Raw genomic sequence first — 23,473 nt, forward strand, 5'->3', positions numbered from 1 at the left:
ATACCCAGCAACAGCACAGTGCATGTAACACATGTGCAACATAACATACGCAATGTAGGGCTGTAAATAACTGTAACACATAAAACATTGTTCCAGTCACATACGGTGGCTAAAAAGGTATTTATAGCCTGGAATCATTTTCAGGGGAAGAGCAACACAACAGGCAGAGAAAGTTCTCGTGGGCACTCACAGCGGGACCGGTCTCTCCACTGCGACCACGAGGTCCGGGGGGTCCAATGGGTCCTGGCAGACCGTTTCCACCATCCTTTCCAGCAGGGCCAACGGGTCCAGGTGGTCCCTATACACACAGATGGAGGAAAACTCTTGATGTTGAGCACCAAAGAGGCTGCATGTGAACAAATCCGTTGCATCAGTTTTTGAATTCCAAGTGATGTTCCTGATTTTCTCTTGCTGCTGAGTATGTTGGCAACATTTGTACTTACTCTTTGTCCAGAAGGTCCAGCAGGTCCAGTAGCACCCTGGTCTCCAGCTTGACCCTAAACAGATAATAATTACATTCACACATTAGGGTTCCTGCAGGGTTTTTAAGACTATTTAAGGCCTTTTTAATACCATACATGATGCATTTTAATAGCCATTTCACAGTAATATGGTTCAAAGCATGAAAGTATGATGGAAACCCAGTAGGGACAATATGACCTTGAATTATTCATTACTATTATATCATTTTTTCAGTACTTCCCAGCAGTATACAGCAATCATTTCTAATGAAATGAATGCAGCAGGATCTGGATAAGTGGCATAAAACACAGATACCCTGATACTTAATGTCCTATTTCTACTTGTGAGTGAAAACAAGGGATGATGAGGAGAAATGAATATGAAAGGTGTAACACAAAGGTCTGGACACACATAGATTTACATTTAGTCTGGATGCTTACCGGAGGTCCAGGCAGACCCTGCAGACCGGTGAAGCCTCTGTGTCCCTTCTGTCCTCTCTCACCGGTCTCTCCAGCCTCACCCTTGTCACCACGGGGTCCTTGAGGTCCCTGAGAACAAGTGGACAACAGCCTAATTAGGAAAAGGTACAGGCTGAAACTGAGCATGTAAGTGTGTGTGTTTATGTTTTGAAAGATACATACAGGCATTCCTCTGGCTCCAGCAGGTCCTGGAGGTCCAGCAGGTCCTTGTGCACCCTTTGAAAGAAAAATAAAAGATGGTTGTTATTGGAGCACAGATTCCATTTACTGTCATATCATCTGTTGATATTAACATGTTTTTATGAAATGAGTACATGTTTGTGGATTGTGACCCTCATTTCCTTGTTTAAACTGGCTGTTAACATGTTGTGTGTGTATATACTGTACTTCATGAACACATATTTTAATGGTACTATTATCTACCTCTGTCGCTTAAACAGTACTACTGTTCAACTTTCCAAAAGCATTCTTTTTAGCCTTAAGGTCAAACATGTCTTCTGGAATACAACAATTTTTTCCACAAGGTGAATTTTAGGACCAAATAATGTTAAATAGTAGAAAACCTCTGCTGACACACACTGAATAAACATATAAATGAGAAAAAATTACCTTTAACAAGGGTCAGTTAGTCAAGGATAAAACACTTGACACATCCTTCTCTGTAATTATGTGCCATCAGACCATATGCTAACTTCCAGTAGGTGAAAAATCCACCTCTGCTCTTTATTTCACAGTAAGATCCAAATTTCACCCCTTGAAAACACCAATGCTGTAAAGAGACGACATTGCTGTTTCACTTGTGTTGGAGTCGCTACTCACAGACTCTCCTCGGTCTCCCTGTTTGCCTGTGGGACCAACTGGGCCAGAAGCACCAGGAGCACCTGGAGCACCAGGAGCACCGGCAGGACCAGTGTTACCACGATCTCCCTGCAGCACAACAGCAGAAAAATCAGTCATGTCAGAAAAAAGCTACGCGGTACGCTAAGGTGGGATTATTGCTGTTTACTGCTTTAGATGGTGTTTTCATCAGGGTACAGTATTTGTGTTTGTGCATTTCATATTTTAATGACATACCAAGAGGAATAAGAGCATAATCTCTATTCTGAGCGGCAGCATATCTAAAAGGGGTTTTGAGTCTCAGCAGCATGATTGTGTTTTTCTCACCTTGATTCCAGTAGCACCATCTCTACCGGGAGGTCCATCAGATCCAGGGTTGCCCTATCAGATGACAGAACGATGTTAAGTGTTAACAGCTTCCACCAATACCAAGCCAGATGTCCTATTGAATACTGATCAGCTGAATAATGAACCCTTCTCCAACAAAGCGCATTAAAAATACAGTGCAAACACAATGCAAATGTATACATGATGTAAATCGCAGTGCATTTTAATCAACTTGGCCTCCAGCCATAGGTTTTGTCATTTCAGTCATGGACTAAATGCAGAGTGGCGGATGTGGATCCAAACACACACACACAGACACACACACACGTATGCTGTGTGTTGCTCATTGTCTGACCTCTCTGCCAGGCTCTCCGGCAGGTCCAGTGAGTCCAGGTGGTCCCACAGGTCCAGGGGGTCCACGGTCTCCGCTACCACCTGGAGCTCCCTGCTTTCCAGGCTCACCCTGAGAGGAGAGAAGAGGAATCATTACTACACCTAAACCAGATTTGTCAAATTATAGGGCATCATGAATTGCCCGGACACACAACTCATCATGTAATTCATCTACTGGTGCGTTCACTTGCTCTTCTGTAATTTTATATTCAGATAACATCCCAGTGAATCACTGCTTTTGGAAACATCACATTGAACAGCCGGGTTAGATCACCTGGCACACGGGCTGATATATCACACTGATAAGGGCAAAATGGGGTATTGTGTGCAGGGGGGTCCTCAGATGAGGAGATGAGGACCAGCTTTTATTAAACCTTTTTCCATTGAAGCATTCTGCAAAATCAGTGGTGACTCCTCATAACTACAGCCAGCTCGAAAATATGATGGACTAAATCCATTTGAGAGGCTTTTCCCACAATGACAACAGTTTGACTTACATCAAAACACTTCACTGTTGGCCAGCCAGTCTGCGTCTCAAAAGCTCAGTGTTTGCTGCAAAACGACAGCTTAAAAACAACCACTCGCGCATTGAATTAGACCAGTCAGCTTCTGTAGGTACCAGATCGATCGTTAAATGTTTACATGGCAACATGACTGCCGCTTCCACAGACGCCCAAACCTTGTTAACAGCTATAAAGCTACAGCTATTACCATGTGTTGCAGTGATGTTTTTGCAACTGCTTGGCCTCTTAATGCCTCAGATTTATTTAGAAACAGCTTTTGGTCAATAGTTTTGGCAAAGTTTCCAGACGGAAAAGAGAAGCAGCTGCACACTGACTCAACAGCACAAATCTATTTAAGTGGAAACATTTTGATCCCAGTGAAATGATTGTCAGGTAGAAAATGTTTAAAAATGGACACACATATACAAAAGGTTGATGTGTGATGATATAAAATGTGTATAACACTGTATAAAATGCAGCATGATCGCCTCAGATTTATTTACAAATTTGTGTTGGCTGCCATGTTTTTCAGTTAGAAAACTGGAAGCAAAGACCAGTCACAGCCTTGGGAATGGTGTGTTTGTCCATTCAGATGTTTGAAAGGTTCAGCTGTCAATTATCTACTAATTATCTGCAATCTAATTATTGCACAACCCACTTGGCATGCTAATTTACCCACGACCAAACCAGATGACAACCAGTTACCTGAAAAACTGATTAGAGGCTATTTTCTCCTCATTCTTTGTGAAAATTTGCTCCATCCTTTCATGCTTATCAACAAAAATGATCAAATTCAAGGACGGAAACATGGCACAACTAAAGATTGCCTCCTTTCAGTAATACAGGTGTTCGTACTTGCTCAAACTCTGAGCAGCTGCTGTCTTCAAAGGGACCAAACAGCCGACGGTCACAGAACAACTCTGCAGTTCAAACATCACTTCTGCATATTCTCTGCTTGGAACATTCCTGGGTGGGTTTAGCATCATTTCTTGGCCCCCCCATTTCATCCGCTCTGATGAATAATGAATGGTAAGGACATGCCCACTGAGATGCTGTAAGTAGGGGACATGGCTCATATCACGTATCAAATGGTGTGAGATGTAAGCAGGGGAGCCTTCTTGTCACATGTCACGCTGAACATCAAATGGAGTCAGTTCACCAGGAGAAAAGTAGCGGCTCATGTGAGATGTGATCTGACTTTGATCCAATTAGGCCACTGCGGAGTGACAGTCCACAGCCTGTCTGTGGGCCGTCTACGTTCCCCTGTGCAGAGTCACAAAACATCAGGCCTTGTGAACATGGTGCTCCAAGGGCAGATTCATGAATATGTATTAGCTAACAGCCTGTTTTCATCTTTAAGGTTAACAGAAAGAGAAACACCTCACATTGTATAGAACTCAGCAGTGACCATCTGATGTTTAATAATCCTCCCTTCAACCAATCAACATTGCAGTAAAAGTCACAATGCCAAAACCTATTTTGACACATTTGCTCATGTGCACTAATCGATAACTATTTTGCTGGCCGCTTTTCTCCATTTTAACAAAGTTAAGGGCTGCAACTGACTATTTTCAGCATCAGTCAATCTGCAAAATATCCTCTCGATTAATTGGCTAATCGTTTGAGCCGTGAAGTGTCAAAGTGGAAAGAGCAATGCGGGGCAGTTTATGAAAAGACAAGTTGATAGACACTCATGTGTTTTCTTCAGTGGCACAATTGAAATTTACAATCACAAAAAACAAAGAAAAGCAGCAGAGACACAAAATTAAGAGGCTGAAACTTGGTGATTTTTGCTTAGAATTAATCAATCATCAAAATAAATTCTGTCCACCAGTTGGATGGATGCAGGCTGTTGGGTTAACATTCTATTGACAGAACTGTTTCAGCGCTGTTATTGTGAATTAAATATGTTACACATTCCTTCAAAACAAGCCATTTGAAGACACCACCTTGTAAACTGTAACAGGCTCTTTTCACTATTTACGGACATTTCTAGACTAAACAAATAATCAATGCATTGTGAAAAATTAATCGATAAAAAAAACAGCTGCTGTGCGTTAAATTATTTGATAAAGCCGGCAGTGTGTCACTCACAGAGGGTCCGGGCAGACCAGGGAAGCCTCTCTCACCACGCTGTCCAGGCAGACCGACGATACCACGCTGACCAGCCAGACCCTGAGGACCTGAAGGCCCGAGAGGACCCTGAGAGGAAAAGAGAGATCAGTGAGTATTAAAAGCCAAATCATGTGGTATCATTCTAATTATGGTTCATTTTTGCATGTATACAGAAATCTGTTAATTACAGACACAAGATTTTTGATAAGGATCCTTCACTTTTTATTTTTCATTTTATTTTAAAGAATTATTACCAAGATATGTACTGAGTAAAACATTTTACAGTGCTCTCAATGACTCAGTGGCATTGTTCCTAAAGGACCTCTTATTATTTAATAATCTCTTTGGTATTTCTGTACTGAAATTTCTTGTTGCTGACAAATGTGCCACACCCAATATATGTGCAATAAGATGATATCAGGTGATAGATCCATATGGCCAATTCATTGATCGAGCTAATCTAATCTACTAGCATCTACTAGCATCTCTAAAGCTCACTGGTTAACATGCTATAACACACTTCTTTAATCTGTATAACAACAGAAGGGGGGTTATGTCTATTTCTTGGCTGGGAGCTGTGATCTCCTGGAGTTTTGTCTTCGTGGTTGTGTTTGAGAAAGTTTTATTTGGGTTCTGGTTTTCTTATTTCTGTTTCATTCATTCTGCTTCTTTACTTGATTTATATCATATGTCGATTTTTCCACCCTGGATTTTACACCTCCCAATTCCAGCAACGCAGATCAACATCGACATCACCTGCTCCGTCCGCCGCAGCATGCAGCGAAAGCTCCCTTAACCCACGCTCGCAATAAACACCTGACTCAGAGTGACCCCTGAGACACGCCATTCAGCTGACTGAGACCCCACCGTGTTGATGCATGGCACAGGATTTAATGTATGTAATCTATACACGGGATGGGTCCGAACACAGATGTTAACTTCATGTTTGAGTGTGCAGTCATCGGTGATGTGTCATTATCTTGACAGGACTCGTCATCATGTGTGACGGCTGTGTGTACGTAGCGCTGAGTGCAGGCGAGGTAAAAGCCCGGGGTCCTGTCATTAGCCTGTCACTGGGCCTGTGCTGCCCTGTGCTGTCACATGTCTTGGTCTGCTATTACAGTCAGTGATGGACACCGACAGCTCTGTGTATTTATTAAATGGAGAGAGAGCTCGGCGGCTGTCCATTACTGATGAAATTGGCTCTTTGGGCTGAAAGAGCTATGTAAAAGTCCACAGAAATGAAGGAAACAAAGACATTTAATCATTTTCTTCTCTCTATAATGGACACCTGTGTTCACCTTGTTCAAGGAGATGTGCAGTGTGGAGAGAACACGGCTAAACATGTGGGTGCCGGAGGGGCTGGAGTGGTATTTCAAGCGTCACAAGGTCAGTAAGTTCCATATTACACAGTGCCTTGAGTGTTATATGGAGGAATATGATTAAAGTACGACAAACTCACAGGGGGACCGTCCTCTCCGGCATCTCCCTTCTCTCCGGGAGGCCCAGCAGGACCGCGGAGCCCAGCATCACCCTGTCTGCCTGGGGGTCCACCATCTCCCCTCACACCCTTGGGTCCATCTTTACCAGGAGGGCCGGCAGGACCAGCAGGTCCAGGGTTACCCTAGAGGAGGAAGACATAACACCCATTAAATGAAATTATAATACAGTCAATTCTATGTTGTAGAAGCACCCGTAAACAAACACACATCATGTTTACAGAATGTGGGATCGCAGTTTCTATTATTTTGTCGAGCTCCAGGACGTCTGCGCATCTTTAAATAACTTTTATTAACACATATCTTGTGTCAGCAGCCTCACAGGATCAGACTTGTTTGTGGCACTTTCTTTTAGCATGTCTCTAAAAATATTCTCAGCAAACTACAACAGCTCCCACAGTGTCAGACATGCTGGGTAAATGCTATACAGGTGCAAATTAATAAGGATTTTTGGGTGACAATAAGTCAGGTGGCTTTCAGAAAACATTCCTGTATCTGTTCTGCTGCACCTGGTACCTGCTTTCAAAAGATAAATCAAGCAAAATTTTCTTCTTCTTCTTCCCTGTACCCAATTTCACACTTGGAATGAACAATGAAGCCAGTATCTCTGCAGTGTATAATAAAGGCTGACTTTATTTATTCTAGAAGTTTATTTAAAAAACAGTAGACTGCAAATATTAACATTTAAACATATATAACAAAACAAGTGTGCTACATCTATTTATTATTATGGTTATGGGCTCGGCCATGTGGATGAAGGGTGTAGTTGTGAACTTACATTGGGACCAGGGGGTCCAACGCGGCCGGCGGCACCAGGGAAACCAGTGGCACCCTGAAAAAACAACCCAACAAAAAGACGGTTTCTACATGTGCCACTGCGAGACAAAAAGAAAACAATAAATGAACTGAAGGCGATGTCAAAGGGAGGTCACTTACAGGAGGTCCCTGAGCACCACGAGCACCTTTAGGTCCAGAAACACCTGTAGGACCCTGGAACAGAGCACGTACTGTTACATTACTGTCTGACATGTATTTTTTGTTTTATGAATGACAGCAAAATGTTCTAATCTGTTCGGATCAGTGGCGGCTGCGTCCGCCTCAGCTAGTTTTTATTCCGCCTGCTGCGGCACAATCTGTGACAAGGACAGCTTTCATTCTGACTTGATGTTCACTACGACACAAATGTTGGAATGTGAGAATAAAAGAGGAATTTTCTGCAGATTTTGTGCAGAGATAACACCTTTCTCTTCTCATAAAAAGACTGCCAATCAGTGGCGGTCTCGCTGTTGTATAATGTTTTTGATTATGAAAAATTTCACCAGGCTGTAAACATCCAAGGTTTGGCAGAATGCCTCATTAAATAGGGCTTAGGCAGAGCTGTTTGCTTCAGCAACCATGTAACTAATTCTAGAGAGACACCCACTGCAGGTCCAGGGGCACCAGAGGGTCCTTGGGGTCCAGGGGCACCGGCATCACCCTTCTGTCCAGACTCTCCCTGCTCTCCCTTGATTCCAGGCTGACCGTCAGCACCCTGAGAGAGAAAGACAGAAGCAGCTGAATGAATGAAAAACGTAAGATGTTCAGATTTGTGACTGAGTGATTTGTTTAGGAGGACCATGCTTCTTGAATCCATAAACTGAAAGTGGTTTAAAGGGGCACTCCACTGCCTTTACACATAAAGGTCAGTTTACTAGTTATGATTCGCAGTGCTCACCCTGTGAAAACAAAAGCATTATGCGTGAGGACTCACAATTTATAGCAGAAAGTCTGCGTTGCAAACTACAGGTTTGAGGATTTAGCAGGCAGAGAGAGTACAATACAAAGGTACAACTGAGTTGCCTTATGGGAAATGTAGGATCCAGTGTTTTTGGAGCCTGACCTATATTAAGGACAAAAACTCAGAATATTTTATCCTCTGATGCTGTTGCCTTCCTAATTCACCGAAGAGCAATATCCATCTAGGAACCCATCAGCTAACCTCTGACAACCGTTTAGCCTCTGGGGGCAACAACCAGTGTCAGGGGGCTTTCAGTGCAGGCTGTGCATAACCGATATCCAGGCCAGACTTCCTCTTCCCTGTGCTGAGCATTGTTTACAGTCCAATTAACAGCTTGTGACGTGAGAATGGAGAGAATGGCTAATCACTATAAACAGATATCTGCAGATGAATAAAAAAAAGGAAGTAAAAAGCTAATCAAAGCATTTCGCCTCTTTTACTCTCTGCACAAACTGTTTACCTGCATGCAACCAAAGCCCGCTCAAACATGATTGGTCAGTACTACTTGAGCTATAAAGGGACTGCAAACGGAAACCAGAACGCTTCTGATAACAACATCTGGTCCCTTACCTACAGATTCTGCATTTATATGCAGATTTCTGCTTAGTGACATTAGTGCAATACTAAATTGCTGGAGCATTAAGATGAAGAATGCATATAACATTGTGCTTTAAATCTGAATCAAACGAGTGACCAACAAGAAGCCAACACACATTACAACCACTAAACTTTACTCGTTCACACTGAAGATTTGAACTGTCACATATAAACAAACATGGAACTATGTAACTGTTGATAGAAGAAATAATTTATTCTTCCTCCTATAGACGAAAAACTGAATTCCTGAGCAATAAAACACACTCAAGCTCAGTTTAACACACTCATGATTTTGCTGATTAGACTATAGTTGGTCTGGTATGAGCAGTAGCTTATGGTGGCTAATGTTAGCAATGCTTGGATAGATGCAGCTTTACAACAATTAAAGAAAAAGTGTGCAAGAGTGAACTTTAAAAATATTTCATAAGAGCAGCTGATGTTTTATGTAGCATCGTTGTGTATTTCAGTCTCTGCGGTAATGAGGTGGGATGTTACAGACTGAGAGCCCTGAACTAAAATGATTTAGACACCATGTAGTGTGATTCATCCTGACATAAATTCAATAATTAATCATAAAAAAAAATGTTTGATAAATTGTGCTGTCACAAACATATTGATGAAAATGCTTTTGGAAGGGTGCAGCTTATTAAAAACATTTATTTGATGTTTGCCCGGAGTCTTTGCAGGGGACTTAGTGGATGAGTGATACGAAGACTTCCGACTGTCGACACACTAATTTTTCTCCAAAGAATAATACACTGAGGAAACAAGGCCTGCGTCAAGATAAAAAAATGCCTCACAGAGGCCTAAAACGGAGGTAAAAGACAATTAGATCAGAGTGTTCCCAGATAGCAGGAATAGAAAGGTTTGAAATAAGAAAAGCTGTCTGTCATCTCTCAGCTCGTGACTCTTTTTGGTGAAACAAAAATCAATTAAAGCTTTAGTCTCATTTTCCAGGCAGCAAAACACGCAGTTAGGTTTTGTATCTGTTTTTTTTTTATCTAGAGAGTAAAATCACCACATTTTGCCTGAAACTTGATTTGATTTTTATCAAGACGTTGAGGTTATCTGTTATAGACCTACTGCGCTTTAATCCAATAATGAAACATTTGATCTTTTTTTATTTTCAATAGAGAGAAATTACTAAAGGCTGAGTTTAAGATTTTACTAACTAACTTTGTGTTACTAGGTACAAGTTTTTATGTTCAACTCAACTTTAGAAAGACAAGCTGTTGGTATTTTGTACAATCTTGTGTTTTCTGAGCTTCACACAGTTTCACTAATGAAACACAAGTGTACAAATACTGTGTTTCAAATTAAAATCTCTAAAGTACAAAAGCATTCACATCAAAATATACTTAAATTCGCAAAAGCAAAAGTTCTCATTATGCAGAATGGCCCACAGAATTATATGACTGAATTATGATTACTGATGCATTAATGTTTATATCACTTTAATGTTAAAGCTAATAAAGTTGGGGCTAATTTGAACTTTTTTTCTGTACTTTATCTGCTGCATAGATTGTGAATTTCCCCCAGGGATCAATAAAGTTTTACCTTAATGTGCAATATTATATGTTGATTATATCTGTACAAGTATCTAATATTATCGAATAAATGGAGTAAAAAGTACAATATTTGCCTCTTCAGTGGAGTGAATAGTGGAGTTATGGTGAACAGAATACTGATATCTAGTCCATGACCCTGGAGTCATGCTCTTCGGGTTGAAGTGCTAAGAGCTGGTCAGAGTTACTTACAGGGGGTCCAGCAAATCCAGCAGGCCCAGGAGGTCCGGTCTCACCCCTGTCACCCTGAAAGAGGAGAGGCAACAAAACCACAGAGGTTAGTTCAGGCTGCAGTGCTGACTGATCTGATAAAAGCTTCCAAACTCCAACACAGACAGCTACAACCCATACTCCAAAATAAGTTGGATACGTCCAAAAGTCCAAAATAAGTTGCGACGCTGGAATTGAGGTTGTGCTAATGTTAAAGCTGCCGCCTTTACTCTTACAAAGTGATTGGCTCTAAAGCAAAAACTGTGACACTTACAGGAGCACCGCGGGTACCAGGAGCTCCAGAAGGACCAGCAGGACCAGATTCACCCTGTAAGGAAACAGAGAAGCATCAGCAACACACACTGAGCCATGATCAGTGGGTTCAGACAGATGTGCAGTCAAACACAGCTGGATACCGACAGCAGCCTTTAAATTCAACTCAACAGTATGAGAATGAAAGCCTCTAGTAGAAAATTTTACAGTCATAGCTTGCCAACAAATTATTAGAAATAAATAAAGTAACACTCACCTTCTCGCCGTTGGGACCAGCAGGACCAGGAGGACCAATGGGACCAGTGAGACCCTGTGACAGGAATCAGGAAGACAGTGTTAAGACTTGCAAAAGTTTCAAATCAGCTGCTATTTGTAAAAACAAAGGAATTTAACTTTCTTATCGCTCATGAAAATCAAAACGGATGACAATCACTCACTCGAGCACCGTCTTTGCCAGAAGCACCTTCAGGTCCTTTCTCTCCAATGTCGCCCTATTAGGATTAAAAAGAGACAAGAATACAAGTCAGTCACCTGGCAGAGGTGTGGGATTAAATATTCAGTGGTTGACACTTTGTTCCCACGGTGGCTTACTCTGTCTCCTTTGGGTCCAGGGATGCCGGCAGATCCTCTCTCTCCAGGCATGCCCTGCAGGCCGGGGGGTCCCTGAGCTCCAGCAGCACCAGCAGGTCCGATGGCTCCCTGTGATGGAGCAGAAACACATGAAGAAGATGTCACGCAGAGGCTACAGACACAGGCAGGAAGTGCACTTCAGGGTCATCGTGTACCGAATGACTGAGCGTATGCACCAGATGTGTCGAACAGTTCTCGTCCACAGCCCAGACTTTTGTGAGCTTGTTCCGAGACATTGTGTTTATTTCTATGCGTGTCAGAAACACAAAAAGCGGCGCTGTCACTCAGCGAAAAGTCACCGACGGGTTCTACAAAGAGACCCACGCTCATCTTTGTCTCTGCACGCTCTGTTCAGGGTTTAGAGAAGGAAAACCCATCAGTTCAGTGTTATTCCCCGGACACAGGTTGCTCCCCTGCTGGATCAGAATAAACCTTAACCAGCTTTAAAGTGGACAAGAAACAAGAAACCAACTAGCCGATTGGCGTTAGACATAAAAAAATATCTCAGTCACACTTTACAATGAGGTACGGCGGCAAATAACTTTTCACGGTCGATTAATTTGCTGATAATTTTCTTGATTAAATAATTATTTGTTTGGTGTGAAAAATGTCAGAAAATTGTAAAAATTCTCCACAACCCAAAGATATTCAGTTTACTGCCACAGAGGAGTAAAGAAACCAGAAAAGATTCACATTTAAGAGGCCGGAATGCACAATTTTAACTGTCTTTTCTTCAAATATTACTCAAACCAATTAATCGCTTAATTTAGTGGCTGAGAACTAATCGATTGATTGTTGCAGCTCAACAATAAAGTACACAGAAATGTGAGTAACTGCCAAGGGACGAGTGAGGAATGAGTAAATGAATTAACGATTAGTGAATAATATCTGAATAAGTGTGATCTGAGGACTGTTTAGCAGATCACGACGACTCACTAGAGGACAGACTGGGAGATACCACGTTAACAGATCATTAGGTAATAATTACTGACCACTTTCTTCATGGGTCATTAATTACTGATTACATAATCCTTACATAATCATTAGTTACTCATTTTGTGCTGAAGTGATAGATCTGAGCAGTAACTAAGTAATCCTTCATTACGTTAAAACACATTATTACCTAACGATCCATTAATATAGTATCTCACTGGCTGTTCTCTAGTGAATCATCATTATCTACGACATTTTCCTCAAATCACAATTATTCATAAATTAATTAATTAAAGATTAATTCCTCACTTGTTCTTTAGTAACTACTCACTTAACCGTCCTGTGAACTTTCCAATATCTCAAATTCCACGTGTTCTTTTGATTTAGAAATGGGAGTTTTATCATGACTAAATTTCTATTGCACATATCAAAGCCGAGATAATGGAGGCAAATGCAGACCACCAGGCCCAGTCCCGGTCAGAAGTCCTCAGGCTTATCAGCATTGCTTTCTGCTGCAGCCTGGGAGATCAGACACCGACTGCTGCGGCCTATCTGCAGTCATTGAGCTGTAACCACGGGGCTCACGCAGCCTCGACGTCGGCCGTCAATACATTCAAACGCTGTTCTTACTGACGGGGGCAGATGTAGAATTTATTCCTCGCGGCAAATCCTTCTGCATCTCGCCCGGAACCGAGCCTCCACAAACTGCCTGCTCACCCCCCCTCCATCACCATCACACTCGTGTCAGCTCTCTAATCCTCATCCTCTCTATCGGACCAGATAACAATCCAGAAGTGAGAGCTGCAGCCGCTTTGAGCTCTTCCTTCACTCACAGTGCAGTTGTGACAAATTACTGCAGCTGGCTGGAATGCGTTGATGGCTGAAAAACGAGTGACTGTGTGCTGCAGCTTGACTGGAAAACCCTCTCAGCTACCGGTTGTTTAGAAATGTAGAGAAGATCTGATTTCTCTTTAAAATACTCCAATTTTAGGGATTCATTAAATGTAGGATCTGAATGCCTGAAAAAGTCTTGAATCGTTCAGATCCTTAGAATGGTAAATATGCAGTCGTTGATGCAAACGATAAGTATACAGGGTTTCCTCGACAGAAATAAAGACTGTCTCCTTTATAACATCACATCAAAAATACAGTTAAACATAAAAATAACCCTATAAATTAAACCGTTTTTGTCTGTATTATATTCATATATGTATCCTACCCATCATATACTGATATAATGTTTATATCCAGATGTGTATGCTTGTATGCATATATGTATATGATTGCGCAGGTTTATGTATGTTTATTGTATTTTTCTCATTAAAAGAATTAAGAAAATAAAATTAAACCCTGTTAATTATTTTTGGGGGGGGGCTTTTGTCTGCTTTTATCAGGGCTTTGACAGCAGAGAGGTGACAGGAAACGAGGGGTGAGAGATGGGGAGTGACAGCCAACAAAGATCCCCGGGCCAGAATCGAACCAGGTCGTTTTAGTTCATGGTCGGCGCCCTCATCCCTGGGCCAGACGTTTCCCAACATACATAGCTTGAGACCCCTAAAACAAAACAGTGTCTGCTGGTCTACATGGCTGGATTTTAATAATATCCTGAGTCCTGAAAATCTAATAGCGTCGAGTAATTCATCAAGATTAGAGGGAAAACTAGAGGGAGCTCTGGAAAAAGAAAAGAAGTATATTTTTCTGCTTCTCTCTCCTTTTAGTCATCCTGTGACCCCTCAGAGTCATCCTGTGACATCCTAGGAGCTGCTGCCTCAAATCACCGTGGCATCCCATAATAATACACTTATAAACACGATGTTTGCCTTCAGGAAGACTGAGGCGCTGTTTCATATGGTAAATGCCACATGGACTGTCATCTACTAACTGAATTGATCATAAATTGATATGATTGATATGACTTATCACCTCCAGTGAATGACATTTGTGGAAAAACACTGAACGAGGTCAACAGAGCTCCACTCCACACCTGAGGTGATAATCATTGAATCACATGCTCACATGAACGTGTTACTGCTGCTGCATGTGATAAGAATGTGTCAGAAAACTGCCACAGAAGCACATCTGCCAGCGGTGAGAGAACACCTCAGGTGATAGTAATCTGGTTTTAGACCAGGTGCTGGACTCACCTTGGGTCCGTCAGTTCCAGGAGTTCCGGGCAGACCTCGAGGTCCCTGCAGACCCTGAGGGCCAGCAGCTCCTCTCTCTCCGGGGAAACCGCGCTCTCCCTGAACGGCGACACAGCGACAATCAGCGGCGCGTCTGACAATCAGTCAGTCAAACAAGGAGTGACGTTTAATACAGACTGCCCACTTACTCTGGGTCCGGTGGCACCAGCAGCTCCAGCCTCTCCAGGAACACCCTGACAGAAAAGAACGATTATTTTTCATCTAACCTTTATCTAAACAGGATCAGTTCTGGAGTGAAGTCATTTGGATAACTGTGTCAGCCAAATTACTTGCTTTCTACAGTCTTTGAACGCTGATTTTATCTGACTTTATAAGACAAACTTCACTGAAAACAGCGCACTCACCTGGTCTCCAGGCTTGCCTCCCTCACCAGGGGGGCCAGGGGGTCCAGGTAGACCCTAAGCACAGCAGAGACACAAAAAAGAGTCAGAAATGAAAAACAAAAAGCATAAGAACAGCAATAAATCAGCACAAGGTTGCTTAACAGAATATTTATGTAGCGACACAATTACAGCTATAAGAGGAAAAAACAGCTGCCTTCATTCATAAGCTTTAACAGGTGATTTCAGGTGAAGGTTGAAGCAGACTCACCTGGAAACCTGAGGGACCAGGCTGTCCTTGCTCTCCTCTCTCTCCTGCGGGGCCCTAAACAGATAATTCATCAACACGATCAACTTCTATCGTCAACTAGACGTCAGGAACATCACACAGGACTTTGATGTTTAAGATGGTCTGAAGCTTCGGCCACATTTTTGTTCATTTATGGACATTTACGGATAATTTCCGGCTAAACAGGCTTTATTCTGTTCAGCGCACTGAAGCACACACTTCAAAACAAGCTGAAAGTCTGTGAGTCAGTGATGCCGTCCCACAATGTCCAGGCATTTGTGTCAAGGACAATTTTTTTCTGTAAAATAGAGCTTTTCGTTGTTGCAGTCTGGGAAACAGAGATACCGAAGGCTGCTTCTAAGTGCACACAGAGAAAAAGGGGAAGATAGTATCACTATTGAAGCTATATGGAGTAGGGTGGGGGGAGACAGAGATACTTACGGCGGGGCCGGGGGGTCCAGCAGGGCCGGTTTCTCCATCTTTGCCAGGCAGACCCTAAAGAGAAGAAGGAGGAAGGAGGGGGAGCAGACAAATAGATATCAACAGTTAAGCCAAAGGTGATGCTTTTAACTAGATAGACATCTGATAGCTATAATTGAGCTTTTCAGCATGCTGGAAGCTGAACTACAGAAATAACAGTAGATCGGTGGTGAGTCACAGATGTTAGAGAAAACATAACAACCACTGAAAAAAGGCAAAAGTTTAACCTGTTTGATTATTGTGAGAATAATCATGAAAGCACAGTCTACGCTACTTCAGCAGCTATTTTTCTGTTTTTGTTTTAAGTGCTTTCTTTCTGTTTTGTATTTCAGGACACGTTCCATGTCTGATTCTTTCGTGATTTACATGAATATTTATATGTTGAAAACAGTGTGTCAATCAGAGGATGGCGGTACAGTGAAAATGTGATGATATTATCTTAATGATTTTTGCCTTTTTTTAATTACGGTACATGTAAGATCCAGTTCAGTGGCTGCAGGAAGTTATTAAAAGCACAAAAGGAGAAGTGACTCACTCTCAGACCAGGAGCTCCACCCAGTCCTTTCTCACCAGACTTTCCAGCCTCACCCTAATCACAACAGAAACAAAATGCGGCGGTTAGTCACAGGGCCACGGCTGATTGGCTCGGTTCTGCATCTATTTCTGGAGGAGAGAGGGTGCACGAGGTGGTGCATATCAAATGGTGTGAAATTGTTCAGCGGCAGTCCAGTTTTTGTTGTTGGACGTGTGTCGTTGGGTTCTGCTGGACCAAAATAAGTGATGTTGACGCAGGTGAACATATACAGAAAACACTTTAAGTTTGGTTACACATTCATGTGTTAATTACTCACAGTTGCTCCCTTGGGTCCAGGGAATCCCATGACACCAGGCTGTCCACGGGCTCCCTGTGGGCCTGGGGGTCCTGGGCGACCGTCCTCACCAGGAGCTCCCTGGTCAAGTCAAATAAAAATCAAGTCTATTAATCTGAGCAATATACAGTACAGTAAAAAGTTGGGTCTGACAGTGGAGGGTAAACAACAGTGGTAAACATATAATCACATGTGGATTTGACTGAAAATCGGGGCTGCAAGGCAGTAATTGCTGAGAAGATCTGGTCAGAATTGGGTTTGGAGGTTTGGGATTAGCGTCGAGCAGAGAAATATCCGGCCTGACCCAAGGACATGCAACAGTTACTCAATTTGTAGAAATTTTAATTGGCTGTAAATAAATAAGCCCCTCAGGGGTAAACTGGGAAAGCCAGCAAGCACAGAAATAACCTATGAAACAGTCCATCAATCATTATCAGACCGACCAGATGCCAGTCCTTCAGTCAGCCAGTCTTAATCTGTCAGTAAACCACGATGTTTTAATGAAACAGTCCCTGGACTGCAAAGGTGCAAACATAAAGTTCACATTGCCGACATAAAAGCAGCAAATATGAGGAAGTGCGTAATCACAGTGCAGCACAAGTTTACCATAAGATGTGCGGTTGCACTGTATGATGTGTGAATGGCAACAGCTAAGAGAGGAGCTGATTTATTGAAAATATCTCAGTGAGGACGTTTGGGGTGAACACTTTTATTGGACTTTTCAGCCTGCTAAGAAATGGATTAGACCAAAAACAATGAATGAAGAGGTGAAAGAGGAGCCTGTCCATGAACTGAACGTGAATGTTGAAGACTTTGTCACTCTAAAAACAGCTGAGCCGGTTTGAAGCACACAAAAACGGCACTGGGGATGGGCCTGGTGGATAATTGGTGGATGAGTCTCCCGAAATTCAATTTGATGAAACCACTTTTGAGTCATTACGTGATGAGAGAGCACATTTAGCAAAATTACAAGTCTCTAACTGCTTGTTCCACATGTATATATATATAAAAAAACCCCGCTCATGCTGCGTGAGGATAGATGTGATTGTTTTTATGGATTTACAGGGCCGCAAAAAACACATTACAGCAGGAAAAAGTGCACTTACAGAAGGTCCAACTTTGCCTTGAGGACCGGCGTCACCGGGGCGTCCAGTCAGGCCCTGACAGAGGAGAACAGAAACACACGTGAGCCAGGTGAGTCATCAGACATCTATATGCACACATGTACTCAGAGAGGTGGGAACTGTGTTGCCGTGTGCAACAAGCAGTTCAACACCTACTGATGGAAATGATGAACACCTGAATTATGAATGAGAGCAAACTTCAGGTTACTGATGTTAATGGACTCGCTACTTTAACGAGCGTACTTCCTCTGTAGTGATTGCAAATATTAACCACCTGTGTTGCTGTTGGGAAGTGAAATCACTGCACACAGAGGTGCAAATGCTCCCCAGTGAAAACCATGTATCTCCAAAAAGCTGGTGACTTTTTCACATAAAACAAGGGATTAAAGGGTAATTCCACCAATTTCACACATAAAGGTCAGTGTGCTCCACATGGGGAGCGCTGCACTTTGTTTTCTGTGGCCCTGGAGGGGCTTTGCCAAGTCTCAGCATTATCTCAGCTTGGGTTTAGAGATTTCAAATTGTTAAAGGGAAACCTATTTTAAACATAAAAGTCTGTTTACAGGTCTTGGGGAGTACCACTGCTGTGTGCGTGAAAAAAGTTGCGTAAAGACGTTTGTGGCTCCAGAGGAAGCTGTGCAAAGTCTGATAAAGTGTGCCACTTGAGTCAGCATCCGTTAGAGCTGAAGACTACGAGTTTAAAATGAAAAAAAAAAAAAAAAAAGCCCACTCCTCCTCATCTCTGCTTGAGGTTAGCAGCTTGAGGCTACAGTCGCCGCTGGAGCACACACCTGAATCTCTGGCTGACTGCTAATGGTTGCATTGCATTGTGGGTAGTATATGGGAATAAAAAAAGATGATGGCTGCATTTCAGTACCCAGTACATCAAATGCAGTATGCCCATAATGCCAGGAGAGTCCACTGTATCCAGCCCCAGTTTGTAGTATGCAAGCCACCATGCTTTTCTGTCCCTTCTGACCCACAATCCTTTGCACGGCAGAAGATAACGTCACATTGACCACGCCTCAGAGAGAGCATATTAGCTAAGTTCCAAATCACATACTTTTGTCTTGAAATTTCGCGCTAAAGATCTAGGTGCATGTACTGAACTTTGTAAGGGCAGTGGCAGCACGTACTAAAAGTAGAAAGAAAAAGTGTGTAGCTCAGATCTCTGGTTCTGCTGTATCGATTTCGATCCTTTTTAAACAAATGTCCATTGCAGCTCCAGCAATGTAATGGTGCAATGCTTCTCTTTTAACAGGGAGCCAATACTGCAAACTTGAAAGATGAGGGTGTTTATCTGGCAGGTAGTATTTAATGGGAAAATGCAGTTGGTTACATTGTGGTGACAGTCTCACAGTCAGTCCAGTGGTTTTAGATCTTGACCCACACAAGGGACTGAGACTCAGGATATTTGGGCCTCTGACTCCGAAGCTCTTTTGAGTCCCCAAACTTTCTGGAAGTGCAGTACTAAATCACTGGAGCACCTCTTTAAGTGTTCCCTTATGAGATAAGAAAATTTTCTTCCTTCTTAGACTAAATTAATCATTGAAAAACTCACTGGATCTAAAAATGCTTTGCACGAAGCAGGGAGCAGACAGGGCTGTTTTTCTTGGACTGGCCTTTAACCCATTAAAAACTGAATGGAGATACATGGTTTGCACAGGACAGCGACGGTGTGGTCAGCAGAGAATGAATCTTCAATAACATTAACTTTTTTAATATTAAAGTGCAATCAGATAACAAATTGTAAATACATCTAGTAGATTTAAAGATATATTGAAATCAATCTAAAAACCATTGGTTGTTTCTTTATTTCTGCATGCTTTACAACATACTTCTGCAGGTCACCCACATCCAGATTCATGTCATTATTGGTAAAGGAAGTGCTTACTCTGGCACCAGGAAGGCCAGACTCTCCAGGGCGGCCGGGGTCACCGTTGGCACCCTTGGGACCACTGGCACCAGAGGGTCCACGCTCACCAGGGGCTCCCTGTGTAAGGAGAGAGAGAGAGAATAAAACAGGGGTTGGTCACTCAGTCAGCCATAAAGGAGGTGAGACTTCCTTCCCAAACCACAGAGGAAATAAGCTTCTCTTTTAATAGTGTGAAGGAGCTTCATTGACCTGCTGCAGATGAGGAGATTAAACTCTGACAGATTCATTTTGGGATAAATGAAATTGTGCTGGGAGATAATGTTAAATGAGACGCTGGCTTTGCCGACGAGGGACATGTAGGTCATCGGTGCCTGACCAGTTTCTGGGCTATGCTGCCATCTTGTGGCCACGCCGTGGAGTTACGCTTGATTATGCTTCATTGCCGGCTGCACATGAGCTCCAGGTGACGTGATGAAGAAACGGAAGTGCTGATGAATTTCACTCATTGCTCCTCACTGGAAATGTATCATGTCCGTCATTCACTCACCAGTGAAGGTGCTGATCTGAGTTCAGTCTTATTACGCACCTCATCGAGCACACTGTATCAAAGCTGTACACCGCTTTGTGCAATTTAGCCTGATTCAGGAGTTATTATGAGTTAATGAGGTGAAAAATGATCTTTTAGAGATGTCATCAGGAGCGACTCAGTCAATAAAATGCTCAGTGAAATGAGTTTTTGGTCACTTTCCAAATTCTGATTTCTAAATGAATCATTCCCAAGTATAGGACAGATCACCAACTCAGTCCTGAGATTTAAAATGCTAAATATCGACAGATGAAATAAAGTTACAGCTACAGAATAATACAACTTTTTGGTCATATTAGTATGACTGTGAAAGTCTTTTTTTTTATGTCTTGGAGAAAAACAATTCACAGTGTTGGGAAATTTAAGGTTTTACAGTAAGATGCTGATTTTCATTTAATTTATGAAAAACATCACAATGCAATTTTGTAGATCTGTAACTCTTGTATTGTCAAAGAATACAGTAGATAATATCACTAAAACTGGCACAAATCATAATTTCTACATCTCTAACTCTTTGAGAAATGCTTTTATGTGCACTATCCCACCATGTACATATCTATGGCTGCATAATCACAATATATATTGAATATTACTGTATATTAGCTAAATTAATATGGTCTTTTAGTGTTTATACTACTGTCATTACTGTCATTCTGCAGAGACTGACAACGTCAGGCATGTCTGTAAGTCCTGATGATGCTGCAGTAAACTCCAGTGAGCAGAGCCGTGTGGGCCATATGTGATTCGTGCTATTTTTTTACATTTTAAAACAAGCAGAGAACCAGTGAGAATATTGATCGCTGTTGACAGCAATTTCCATATGCAATATGCAGCATATGGAATCCGTTAATTCAGTTTCACAGATTTACTGACTGTTGACGCGTCGCCTGCATAAATTTCTTCATCTCTCCTCTTCCTCTGCCAGATCTGCGTCCTCTAAAGGCGTCCACCTTCATTTTCTCTTTCAGAGCAGATTTTCTGTTCCTACAGCAGTAATAAAGCCACTTCTCAGGAACGAGTGTAACTGTTGACTGGTGATACTCGCCTTGGGGCCAGCCAGACCGTCTTGACCAGGGAAACCACGGTTACCGGGGGCTCCCTACACAGAAAACAGAGTCAGGGTTATGAGTATAACAACAAAGTAGTGGTTCTTGAACAGGTTCCCAGGTGGTGCCAAACAAAATAAGAAACTATTTTATTAAAGTTTAATTTGATTGAAATTAGCCTCATTAAAAATGTAGACACAGTTTTACTTTCACCAATATTACCCCGTATACCGTACACCCACTGAATCAACTGTGCATTATAAGAGCTCTACAACATTAAGATATTTGACAACCATTGATCTATAAATCTATAAAATGTCTTCAACCATTAGATGTTACGCACTCTCTCTCCTGGAGGTCCAAGTGGTCCAGCAGCACCAGGCTCGCCCCGGGGTCCTCTCTTTCCTTCTTCTCCTTGTGGGCCAGGAGCTCCCTGAAGACCAGCTGGTCCCTGGGGAACACAACCACAACAGAGCATGTTATCACAGCGAGAAAGAAAGACTCGCAGAAAAGTAGAGAAGTTAAGTAGAAAATTGATGACTTGAAACTGGTTTCAGCAACAGAAATTACTTCTCACAGGACATGAGAAACCTTCAGAAGTCTGTTCAGATGGCTTGATTTGAAGCATCAAATCTGCTGATTTTAAATTTAATAGATCTTCAAAGTGATACTGTGTTTACGGGTTAGGGTTTGGTGTCAAAGAAAATAGAACTCACAATTTCTCCTTTGGGTCCAGCCTCTCCCTTGAACCCTGGAATACCTGGGTCTCCCTAGACAATAACGGACAGATGCACAGACAACCAGAGAGACACAAGAGAGAGAAAGCAACAGGTCGTGATCATCCTTTCTGTGCCATGTCTTTATCTGGAACATGAAATGAATGATTAATCCATGAACGACACAGTGAGGACATACAGATGTTCCTTTGGGCCCGAGAGGTCCAGTTGCTCCCTGAGGCCCGGGAGGCCCACGAGGTCCAGGGAAACCAGGAGCACCAGCGATACCAGGAGCACCCTACAGAGGAAGAGACGTCAGTCACTCATCTGAGCAGATGAAGTCCACAATGAGTTACCATTCATTCTGCTGTGAGCCAATAATGTCAGTGTAACGTTCACAGTGAATCCTCCTCCCTGCTTGATGTAAGTACGAAGGCAACATAACACAACAAGCGCCACATTTAACTAAAACTGACTTATTCCAAGAAGAGTTTTATACTTACAGCTGATCCTTTGGATCCAGGGATACCATCAGTACCAGGGTTTCCCTGCACAGAAAAAGAGACAATCATTGTCCTGGGAGTGATTGGTCTAATCTGCAGCGTTAAAACATGCATTTTCTTCCTACAGCTCACTTCTGTTAATGCATTAAAACGTTTCTATCACCTGAAAAATGTCGACAAGTACAACACATGACATAATGCTCTGCTATAGTTAATATACTATGTTTCTCCTTTTAAATGAGTGTTTACGGCATCACTTACAGAAGCGCCAGAAGGTCCAGGTGATCCAGGAGTGCCAGACTCTCCACGGGGTCCCTGAGCACCCTCAGGTCCACGAGCGCCAGTAGGTCCAGCTTCTCCCTGAGGAAAGGTGACATTAAATCAACATGCAAACAAAGATGTTGGGAAGTTAAAGTACACATAATAACTGGCGATCGTCTAAAATAGAACAGATGAATCCAACAGAAAACGAGCTGCAGAAAAAGTAGAAGTTAAGCTGGTGGCTATAAATGTTCTAGTATGTTATAAATGTCTGTTTTTTTGCCACAGGGCTGATTTTAAACAACAAGGTTGTGTTATAGGAGAGAAGAGGAGATAAGATTTAACCAGAAAGTTCTTAAAAGATCTGGGGTCTAATTTTTAATGGGAAATTCCTTTAACTGTAACAAGACATAAATAACAGTAAATCAATAAAACATAAGAGATAACGGATATAAAAAAGAAGAAGAAGAGAAGAGCAGCCCAGGAAAAACACTTCAACTGACATTTGAATGGAGTATAAATCTAAATGTGGGAGCGAAGCATCAGTATTGCTAGGCAACAAATGATTGACAGCTCAGGCAGATAGCTGCGCTGCTGAT

The 23,473-nt window shown here is 42.3% G+C and overlaps 1 protein-coding gene across 2 annotated transcripts in view; it reads right to left on the reverse strand.

Moving 5' to 3' along the window:
• Positions 1–23,473, reverse strand: part of col2a1b (collagen, type II, alpha 1b) — a 49,278-nt gene that overhangs the window by 5,683 nt on the left and 20,122 nt on the right. For both annotated transcript variants that reach the window (XM_041947150.1, XM_041947140.1), the window contains 32 exons: positions 22,875–22,973; positions 22,614–22,658; positions 22,310–22,408; positions 22,111–22,164; positions 21,738–21,845; positions 21,394–21,447; positions 19,781–19,879; positions 17,869–17,922; positions 16,745–16,843; positions 16,429–16,482; positions 15,855–15,908; positions 15,396–15,449; positions 15,149–15,202; positions 14,933–14,977; positions 14,745–14,843; positions 11,629–11,736; positions 11,475–11,528; positions 11,294–11,347; positions 11,039–11,092; positions 10,747–10,800; positions 8,039–8,146; positions 7,552–7,605; positions 7,394–7,447; positions 6,579–6,740; positions 5,096–5,203; positions 2,461–2,568; positions 2,106–2,159; positions 1,761–1,868; positions 1,104–1,157; positions 903–1,010; positions 444–497; positions 191–298 (listed from right to left, as the gene is read on the reverse strand). In XM_041947150.1, coding sequence (XP_041803084.1) covers positions 191–298; positions 444–497; positions 903–1,010; positions 1,104–1,157; positions 1,761–1,868; positions 2,106–2,159; positions 2,461–2,568; positions 5,096–5,203; positions 6,579–6,740; positions 7,394–7,447; positions 7,552–7,605; positions 8,039–8,146; positions 10,747–10,800; positions 11,039–11,092; positions 11,294–11,347; positions 11,475–11,528; positions 11,629–11,736; positions 14,745–14,843; positions 14,933–14,977; positions 15,149–15,202; positions 15,396–15,449; positions 15,855–15,908; positions 16,429–16,482; positions 16,745–16,843; positions 17,869–17,922; positions 19,781–19,879; positions 21,394–21,447; positions 21,738–21,845; positions 22,111–22,164; positions 22,310–22,408; positions 22,614–22,658; positions 22,875–22,973 — 2,475 coding nt within the window. The remainder of the gene's footprint in view (positions 1–190; positions 299–443; positions 498–902; positions 1,011–1,103; positions 1,158–1,760; positions 1,869–2,105; positions 2,160–2,460; positions 2,569–5,095; positions 5,204–6,578; positions 6,741–7,393; positions 7,448–7,551; positions 7,606–8,038; positions 8,147–10,746; positions 10,801–11,038; positions 11,093–11,293; positions 11,348–11,474; positions 11,529–11,628; positions 11,737–14,744; positions 14,844–14,932; positions 14,978–15,148; positions 15,203–15,395; positions 15,450–15,854; positions 15,909–16,428; positions 16,483–16,744; positions 16,844–17,868; positions 17,923–19,780; positions 19,880–21,393; positions 21,448–21,737; positions 21,846–22,110; positions 22,165–22,309; positions 22,409–22,613; positions 22,659–22,874; positions 22,974–23,473) is intronic.

Source organism: Chelmon rostratus, chromosome 2 (assembly GCF_017976325.1).
Source record: "Chelmon rostratus isolate fCheRos1 chromosome 2, fCheRos1.pri, whole genome shotgun sequence".
Lineage (NCBI taxonomy): Eukaryota > Metazoa > Chordata > Actinopteri > Chaetodontiformes > Chaetodontidae > Chelmon > Chelmon rostratus.